General features: G+C 40.5%; 1 protein-coding gene across 1 annotated transcript; it reads left to right on the top strand.

Moving 5' to 3' along the window:
* The first annotated feature begins 1768 nt into the window (after positions 1-1768).
* On the top strand, positions 1769-9938 carry LOC111160886 (caudal type homeobox 4). Its single transcript, XM_022524284.1, is given in 4 exon segments — positions 1769-2270; positions 8431-8576; positions 9736-9766; positions 9769-9938. Coding segments are annotated over 4 exon segments (849 nt in total).
* Positions 9939-10469: the final 531 nt, after the last annotated feature.

Raw genomic sequence — 10469 nt, 5'->3', positions numbered from 1 at the left:
ATACCAGTACCTCTTCTGTATTTTATTTAAATGTCATTTCGAGGTGAGGTGTTTCCAAACCACCACATTTAAAATTGCAACATCCTGCCCCAGAATTCTATATCCTCCTTCCTGCTTTCTTTTTCTTCACAGCATTGATCTTTGCCATCTGACAAATCATAAAATGTAATTACTTATTAGTGTCCCTCCCCACGAAGATATAAGCTTAATAAGGTTAGGGGTTTTGTCTGTTCACTATAATAAATGCATAGAAAAGCCCCTAGCATTCAATAAATATTTGTTGAGTGAATTAATGAATACAGTGGTTCTATACTGTGTGCCATGCACTAAGTTAAGCAATTTGCATATATTATTTCAGTAAATCCTACCTTGTAATGTGGACACTGTTAGGATCTCTATTTTACACAGGAAAAATCCCTGAAACTCCTACAGGCAAAGTGATATTTTCAAAGCCAAAGAGAGATTGGTTAATGGAGGTGTCAGTTTATATTGGACTTTATAGAGGAACACATTCCCACAGCCTAGATTAAAGGTAGTGGTAGGCTTGGGGATGGAGACCAGGGAGGGAAGGGGATGGGAAAGAACACTGGGATACAGACTGATTTTGTGGTCAGAAGGTTATCTGATTTCTTGAACAAAAATCTTGTATTCATTTGACATCTGCTGGCAAGCCAATGTCTTTTTCAATAATTGGAACTTTACAAAGGAAATTTCCTCAAGTGTGCAAGAAAGTTGGAAGTTGTAGCTGCCCTGGATTTGAGACTGCAAGAATTTGACCCTTTGGGGTACTGGCTTTGGGGCAGAAGTCAAACCTGGTAGAAAGACACCTGAGACTAGTGAACTGACAGGAAAAGAAGCAAGCCCGTTACCCACATGGTTCTTCTCCCTTTCCTTCTTTTTTCATAACCTATTCTCTTTATCTTTCTTTAATTTGTGCATATTTGTAAAACATCCAATTAATCCAGCCTGCTGTCCCTTGGAATGTAACCTTAGGAAGGCAGAGCAAAATATTTGTGTCTTGTTCACTTCTGTATCGCCAGTGCCCTCAACAGTGCCTAGCACTCAGTACACACACAATATATACTTGTAAAATGAATTTGTTCTTAGAAACAAAGCCCTCCTCCTGGGGGAGGGAGAGAGGCAGAGAAGGGAAATCTCTTTTTTCTGGTACCCTGGGCCAGTTCCAGTGGAGTACCCCTGCAGGGCAATGTGGGAAGAGGGGATACCACAGATGCAGGCTGGACTGAGCAAGGGAAATTCAGCAGAGAGGCCCCAAGGTAAGGACTGAATCCCAAAAAGCAGGACTTGGCCCTGCTTCTGCCTGCCTTCATCTCACTTTGGAGGGAACTGGCCAGAAACCCCTGGAGGAGCTCCTGCCTCCAAAAGCACAAACTAGTGCTATGGGGACCAGATGGACAAAGCAAGAAAGGTGAGACGGAAAGGCCTGGGAGCTCTGGGAGAGGGAGTGCAGAGTGAACAAGCCCCTGTGAAAGTGAAAGGGCCCTTCATTTGAATGCAAATGATATGTAAAAGCCTGAAGCCCCTTGACGTCAGCCTAGCCATTGGTGGCCCATCTATACTGGGCTACCAGTCACCTGGAAACCTGAGGGGTAGATAACGCGGATGGAATGGTCTGAGAGGCACAGGAGGGCGTGCAGCACAGCTACTGACTGACGTATAGATTCTCTGCTGCTTCTCAAAGTCGGGCTGGGGTCTTACAAGAATTTCAGAATGGCCTAGGGAGCTCCTTCCTCGTACTCAAGCCACTATGTACAGAAGCTGCCTTTTGGAAAAAGAAGCAGGCATGGACCTGGGCACTCTTAGGAGCCCCGCGGGAGGAGAAACCGCCAGGACTGGCAGCACTGGGAGTGGTGGGAGTTCCCTGCCAGCTTCCAACTTCACAGCAGCCCCTGCCTATGCGCACTACATGGGGTATCCCCATATGCCCAACATGGATCCTCACGGGCCGTCGCTGGGGGTCTGGGGTTCACCCTGTAGTCCCCCTCGAGAAGACTGGAATGTGTACCCAGGGCCATCCAGTACAATAGGCACGATGCCCATGAACAACTTTACCTCGAGCCCTTCCTCTTTTGGCTCTCAGGAATACAGCAGTTTGGGCCCTGCCGGCAGGGGGAGCAGCAGAGGCAGCCTGGTAGCCCCAGCCAGCGAGTCACTGTCCCCCATAAACGCCGACGCTGTGGATGCCAGTTCTCCCAACAGAAGTCGCCACAGCCCTTATGCATGGATGCGCAAGTCAGTGCAGGTGCCGGGTGAGTAATCGATACCAATGCCTTCACACTTTTCCTTCCTTTGCTTGGCTTCTACTTCCGTTGGCCTGTCTGTCCTTCTGCTTCTCAGGCCTCTCCAGGGACAGTTTAGCTAAGGACTACTGCGTGGCTGAGTGCCCAAGATCCCCTCTCATTAGTGACCTCCCTTGCATGTGCCTCTGCTTAAAACCGAACAAAACTGCTTGGAACAAAACTGACCTTAGGGGAGTTTTCATCGTTTTCTTTTTTTTTTTTTTTTTTAAGATTTTATTTATTTATTTGACAGACAGAGATCACAAGTAGGCAGAGAGGCAGGCAGAGAGAAAGGGGGAAACAGGCTCCCCGCTGAGCAGGGATCCTGATGCAGGGCTCGATCCCAGGACCCCAAGATCATGACCTGAGCTGAAGGCAGAGGCTTAACCCCCTGAGCCACCCAGGTGCCCCTTTCATCATTTTCTGATATGTCAAGGGAACAAGATGGTGGACAATGGACACACTGAGCCACAAGGATCAGGATCCAACCCTGTAGTTGCCCACGTGGGAAAACAGATGCACAGGAAAGGTCAATGGGTGAGTGAGGCAAGAGGATAGCCACCATCCCAGTGCAGTCGCTGGTACTTGCCATTTCCATTTAAAACCCTTCCCCTTCTAGGAAGGTCTGCTCCCCTCAAATGCTAATGATACTCAACTTTGGTTTCATGGTACTTGGCTGGACCCTTCAGTTAAGCCACAAAAGCCCCAAGCAAAATGGCCTTGTCATCCTGTCCTTTCAAGGTAGCTGCATCTTCCTTCACTCAAGTTGGCAGAGGCAAGCTAGACTCAAATCCATTGCCTTCTTTCAAAGTCCTTTCTGCCAATGGAAGTGTTGAGTCAGGTGAGAAGGCAGCAGCACACTGCTGGGACATAATAAGCTACTCAACTCTAACATCCCTGGGCATGCAGAGTATCAGTCCCCGCACTAATAGATGGTTAAGGACTTCATAACTGTGCAGGAAGGCTTCTGGAGACACAGGGTCCGGATGTAGGTCTGTAATGGAGTGCAGGAAGGCCCAGAAATTCTGGCCTAATGCTGACCCACGCTGGTACCAGCAAGCAGTGTGTTGTTGCTGGGAGCCCAGGCAGGGGAAATGGGCACTCTGTTTTAATCTTGGATGGGGGGAGGCGGAGAGATGTTTGTTTTCAGCTGTAGTTGTTCTTTTATCATATTTTATTATTCCAACCTATCACTCTCTGTTGTTAGGGAAAATCAGTAAAATTTAACTCTATCATTTTTATCCCTCTGAAGAGGAAATGAATTTCAATAGCATTTGTCAATAATGATTATACTTTTGTTCACGGTTTCTGCACTTTTTCTCCCCTTCAAAATCAAAGGCAGGAGAATGCGAAGGGACCAAGTTTTACCATTAGGAGGATGTTTAGCCGGAAGGAGGCAGTTCGGTTGATTGGGACATTACTAGGATAGCAATCCCAAATTAAGAGTAGAGCTTAAACACTTGGCTTTAAAGTGTTTGGAAATAAATCTTCATTTTTAAAAATATGGGTGAGTCAGCTGGTGAAGTAGAATAAAAAATAAGGTTAAGGTGGGGCACTCCGGGGGCTGTTATTACATCTAATCTTAGGGTTGTAATTAACATCCATTTACTAAGCCCTAAGATCAGCAAAAGACACAGAAGTAAAAAAGTATCTGCTCTCAGTCTAAGATTATGTTTTGAAATGCTTTAGAAAAGTTATTAGTATGTTTGGAAGAGAGAACAATGGAGGAGGGAATGGCAAAAGAAATTTTCTTGAGTCTTGAATTTTTATTTATGAGAGAAAACATGAGAGGTTTCTCTCTTAGAAGCCTTCCATTTGCATTTGTTTTTATGAGCTTGGTCTCCCTCTTGGGTAATGCTGGTGCCAGGGGAAGTTTAGAAAGGGACTCCTTGGTTTGTGATATCTTCATCACAAACCTTTAAACCTGGCTGTACAATGCCACCTTCACAAGGTTTTCTTTCCAAATTCTATTGAAAAATTTAAAATTGAAATATTTTGGAACCCCTCTGACTCCTGGCAGCTTATCTTGTAGATGAGGCTTTATTAGAGTCCATCTTTATTTCATTTTAATGTCTTATAAGTTAAAATTATCTTTTTGCTATATGCTTGTAGCCCGATTTGTAGCAGATTTAGTAGCAGTTCAAGAATATAATGAGAAGTATTGACATTATCCCCAGAAAAATGCACAAAAGTGTACATACTTGCACCCACATGCATGTGCATGTACACACACATGCCCCCCACACACACACACATCATTTTAAAAATAATTTTGGGAGATGCATAGATCCACTGAAGCCCTTCTATGAATCTCAGGTTATGAATTATACACAAAAATATTAAGCTGATCACCTCAGTGGACCACTCTGAGCCAAAATGCACACACTGGTATGCTTAGCACATAGTGTTAAACAAATATTTGTTAAATGAATGAATGAGTCAGATCCTCCTAAATATTTTACTTCACTCTGTAGTATTGTGGGACAACATTTGGCTTATGGCTGAGGAGATAATTAGATGAACTGCAAAATAGAAGTAACCCCTCTCTGATTAAGGTAATCAAATAAAAAAGTCTTTCCATTACTGAAGATTATTTTAAATAACCTTAAGCCAAAGAAAGACAAATACACATATTAGGGAACAATCAGAAATATTTCATAGTGAGTATCTTCACATTTGATTTTCTAAGGAAAGGGGACTGACAGAGTAAATGTCTGTCTCCTAGGTGATTTGATTAAAAAGAAAGATATTTTTATTTACACATTGTTCTCTAAGTGGTCTGTTCCAATACACATCTTATTTTATTTTTTAATTTTTTAAAAGATTTTATTCATTTATTTGACAGAGAGAGACAGCAACAGAGGGAACACAAGCTGGGAAGTGGCAGAGGGAGAAGCAGGCTTCCCACTGAGCAGGTAGCCAGATGCAGGCTTGATTCCAGGACTCTGGGATCATGACCTGAGCCGAAGGCAGATGCTTAACAACTAAGCCACCCAGGCATCTCACACATCTCACTTTAAAGATTACATGAAGAAGAACCTGCAGAAAGGTTCTGTGAAAAGTTTAGTATCTTCCTATTTTAAACATTGTCAGTGCATTACAGCTAGGAATTATTTTTTTCATTTTTTCTATTACCCAGAGTAGTAGTCTTGGATAAGTTTCGGCAAGGTAATTATCTAAGCAGAGCTGGAGAAAGGCTTTTTTGTTAGGAGTTGGGAAGATGGAGAGAGAATGAAGTAACTGAGTGATTCTGATTAAGCCACTGGACAAAACACTGAGAAAGTTATACTTAAAAGGCTTTACTCAATTACTCTTAATCTCAAAACAAACTGAGGGTTGGGGGGGGTAGGGAGAGGGTGGTGGGATTATGGACATTGGGGAGGGTATGTGCTATGGTGAGTGCTGTGAAGTGTGTAAACCTGGCAATTCACAGACCTGTACCCCTAGGGCCAATAATATTTTATATGTTAATAAAAAAGGCTTTACTCAATTAATATACTTCAGAAAATAAGTTGCTTAATAATTCTTGAAGATTATCATTGTGTTTCTTGGTTTGGTTTTGACCATTTTGCTGGACAATGTTTTAAATAAATTTGGATGCAATTTTTAACTAAAACAGCAAAAGATTATCTTAAGATAGAAAGTCATTAAGATGGGGTCAATTGCATTGTATTTCCTATAGAAGGAAACTGGTTTTCATCCTCTTTGCTTTGGTTTGATATGAATATATGGACATTATTCTCTACTAGAAGATGTCCAAATCCCAGTCAGTCCAATTTCATCATTCAAGGGGCAGAGGCAATGAGACAGAAGAAAGAAGAGAGTTCAGGAAAAGGGATATAGGAGGAATTCATTTCTCTTTACAAAATGTGCAGTCAATATTTCCCCTGAGCTACATGTTCTTGAGGTTTGAGGTCTTATCTGTCAGACTGAGGCAACAGACTCTTTTTAACACTTCGCATGGCTTTGATATGCAGCTGGCTCTTCCTCATCCCTCCTTTCTTCATGGGTTATATTGCCAGAAAGGGTGAGGATTTTCATGGCAAATAAAGAAGCCTGGTCTTGACTTTATTGTCCTTAGAAGAAACTGCAAGAGGGGAATTTATGACCAATGGGGGTGGGGAAGGACAGCAACCTTCCAGAGCTCTTTCTTGAGGTCTGGTTATATTTACTGATTATCAAAGAGCAGAAAATACAGACATGTACAAGTTGAATTTTAACTTCTGCTTCAAGTTAGAATTTAAATACTCAGTTATCTTGGGATTAGAAAGGGTTTAAGGAGACATCTCTTAAAATATATATTTTGATCCCAAGATATGAGGTTCTGGAAATAAATTAAACCTCCAAGATTTCATTGTGATTTCAAATATACATTCTGCCTCTGTAAATAATCAAATACCAGACCCCTGGTTTCCTGGGTTTCTGTTTGGATTTAAAAAACCAGCTCAAATTTTGGGCCTTCCAGGTAGGTTAACTGACTAGTGCTCATAATTTTCAATTTTCAGGGAGAAAAGTATAGTTTAGTTCATTAGTCCATGAGTTATTCAGCCATTAAGTTTAATACTAAAACATATCTCTCATCCAGAATTTGTTTCTACATTCATGTCTCTTTTTTTTCTTTCCTGGAGATGAAAGAGTGTCTGGCATTTGTTTAGGGCTTGTAAATTTCAAACCAACTGGCTGGTGTTCCTGAATGTAAAGAGGGTTCAGGATGGGATCTGATGCTATGTAGCTCCTTTGTTAGGCCTGTGCTGCTTCTTAACACCTCAATGGGGTTTAGAGAACCACTTTAAAGAAACCTTTGTCCTACAGATTGCTCCCCAAAACCTTACATCAAAAACAACCAGGGAAGATCAGAAGCAGTTTGCCAAATGCCATAGAGAAAAGGAGAAAGGTCCTGGAGGGAGTTAGAAAAATTGAAAAGAAAAGGAACATTCCTAATCACCTTTGGAAAATTTGAAAGGAGGAATAAAATTCTGAGGAAAGGGATGAGAAATTAGTTAAATGCTGTAACACAAAGCAAGTGTTTGTATATCCTTTCAAAGAATATGAGAATACTCATTTCATTCTGCTTAAGTCAACACCTCTTTCTTCCCCCATTGATTAGCCACTTGGGAATAAAAGTTGATTTAAGATGCTCACACACACAAAATTTTTTCTAGTAGATAATAGGAGCTATCCTAGAACAGAATCTAAGTGACAATAAATGCTTTCTTTAAAATTATTATCCAAACAAAATTCTCTATAGAGTATATACATAACTAGAATGTATGCAGCTAATAATGTCAGGATCACAGAATAGTTTGCCATACTTGGGCCATTCTTATGCTTCCCAGCATCTTTAAACTGGGAATAACATTTAGCATACTGGACTGAGAGTCGGAGGTATATGTTTAGGTCCCAGCACTTCAGTTCACTAGCACAAAACCATTTACTTACCTACACTGAGCCTCAGGTTTCTTATTTCAAAAATGGGGATGAGACATACTCTGCATAATTCAAAAGTGTAGGTGAGGGGTTCAATAAGAAATGGTAAAAATGAACTGCATAAAATATAAAGGAAATTATATGTATGCTATATATTGCTTCTACGAGCAGGAAGGGAAGGGAATGAAAATCATGGATTAAGTGTTTGCTTTAAAAAAAAATAAAATGCGGGGCACCTGGGTGGCTCAGTGGGTTAAAGCCTCTGCCTTTGGCTCAGGTCATGATCCCAGGGTCCTGGAATCGAGCCCCACATCGGGCTCTCTGCTTGGCAGGGAGCCTGCTTCCCCCTTTCTCTCTGCCTGCCTCTCTGCCTGCTTGTGATCTCTGCCCATCAAATAAATAAATAAATAAATCTTTAAAGAAAAATAAAAAATAAAATGCTGTGGTCTAAATAGGTCAATGGTGGTGTGATATATTATATATATATATATATATATATATATATATATATATATACACATACCACAGATAATAAAGAATTTAATGGAAAAGTGGATATATCACATATTTGGTTAAAAAAATGTACTTGTTTCATATTCAAAAGTAATAGATAAGGATGGGAAGTGTAGTTGTGATTCCTTTAACCAAAACAATCTCCAAAGAAGTAAAATGTGATTAAACATATTACTTTCTCCCCTAACAGGGAAAACCAGGACAAAAGAAAAGTATCGTATGGTTTACACACAACATCAAAGACTGGAGCTAGAGAAGGAATTCCACTGCAGTAGATACATCACCATTCGGAGAAAATCAGAATTGGCAGTCAACCTCGGCCTTTCTGAAAGACAGGTACACTGGAAGTACAACCAACATGTCTTAAACAGTTATTTCAATAGGCTGAGGTTTCAGGGAAGTCTGTAAGCAAGAGTGGAAGCAAAACAAAAGACTAAGACACTATCCAAGCTCTCTTAAAAAACATTCATTTTACTGGACCTCCTAGTTTAGTCTCATTGGTCAGTGGTTTTGTTAAAAACTGAATGTGGTAGGCAATATGCAGATGGAGAAGCAAAGGGTTGGAACATAAGAGGTGAAGAATTAAAACTCCCATAAAGTTAATCAGTCAAGTCAAAAACTTGATTGACTCCCCAAGTAGTCACAACCAATGTATGAAGTGGTGATTTGGCAATCATGGGAATTATCTGGTTCACATCAGTCAAACTATAATAGTAACTGAACACCAATGCTGCTACCTGAACCAAGTTTTTCTATTATTCAGGGTAGGAAATTTAATTTTCAATGGTCTGTATAATTCTACGATGCCTGCCTCAAATTTAGCATACAGTAGGTACTCAATGAAGCATGACAAGGATCAATGGTTTCCATTTACCTAAACTTTGACATTACAAAACTATCTGATATTTTTTTGCTTAAGCCTAGAAGTAATCCTGGAATCTTAGAATGCTGGAATTGGAAAGTCCATTAGTGTGCTACCTATCCCAAGCAGCTTGCATTTCATCCAGGTATGAAGGCACATTGGCATCACAGCAAGAGATAGAATATTTTATCACCCTGTTCACCCAGTTCTATGTTTCATTAAACTTATTATTAGAAAGTTACTTTTAATGACAAATAGTAATCAACTTTGTTATTTAAATCCCTCCCCTTTTATCACCACACCTCAGCATCTGCCATTCTATCATTTATTTCTACCTGTGTAACAGAGGCAGTGGATGAGGTGTAATGTAAAGAGCACTGCATTTAGAATCAGTAGCCCTGGATTTGATCTCAAAGTTTCATCTCATGCAAGATACTTTCCTTCTCTCTGTCTCAGCATTTTTTTTTAACCTGCTAAATAGGTATACTTCACAGGGTCACTGGGAGCCTCAGATGAAGTGATACATGTGACAGGGCTTTGTAAATGCTAAAATCTCCATACAATATCAGCAATAACTATGAAAACTGCATTTGGTATGATGCTCCATTAAATATAAAGCATTTTTTGTTTCAGGTGAAAATCTGGTTTCAGAATCGCAGAGCCAAGGAAAGATGATCAAAAAGAAAATCTCCCAGTTTGAGAACAGTGGAGGGTCAGTACAAAGTGATTCTGGCTCCATCAGCCCTGGGGAACTACCTAACACTTTATTCCACACCTCATCTGCTGTTCGTAGATTTCAGCCTCTTGAGATACAGCAGATTGTAGTCTCTGAATGAAAGAAAAGGCAAAGAAAAATGGAAAGTCCTCCACCCTTTAGCATTGTCTTCTTGGTCTCCAAGATATAAGCAGAGGAGTTAGGACAGGATGTAACATCTCATGAGGCAGTATTCAGAACAAGTGGATGTGCAGTGGTTGAAGATAATTGAGAGGTCACTTACTATTAGAAATCATCCTCAGAAAACTCCTGTTGTGTGCTATGCTATATGGCGGTCACTTAGGAACTTGCTGGTAAGCTATATAATTAAATGCTACAATCACAGGCCTTTGCAACTCTACTCACAATTTCAGAAACTTACTTGTGAACAAATTGTAAAAAAAAAAACAGTTCAGGAAGGAAGCACATTTGTGTATGTGTACTTGTATTTGTTATTTGATGCTGGATGTGTTGTTTTATGCCGTCTTGGTGTGGAGGAGATAAACAGAAATTTATCCATCTGTAGCTACCTTTGCAAGCGATTAATTCAAAAGCTAACAGCATTTTCATAGCAAGACAAATGTTTAAAAATCAGCAAGAGATGATTCTGAAT

Source organism: Enhydra lutris, unplaced genomic scaffold (assembly GCF_002288905.1).
Source record: "Enhydra lutris kenyoni isolate GAN:26980312 unplaced genomic scaffold, ASM228890v2 scaffoldscaffold79, whole genome shotgun sequence".
NCBI classification, from domain to species: Eukaryota; Metazoa; Chordata; class Mammalia; order Carnivora; family Mustelidae; genus Enhydra; species Enhydra lutris.
Note: the sequence above shows the minus strand (reverse complement) of the source record. Positions and strands in the feature narration are given on the sequence as shown.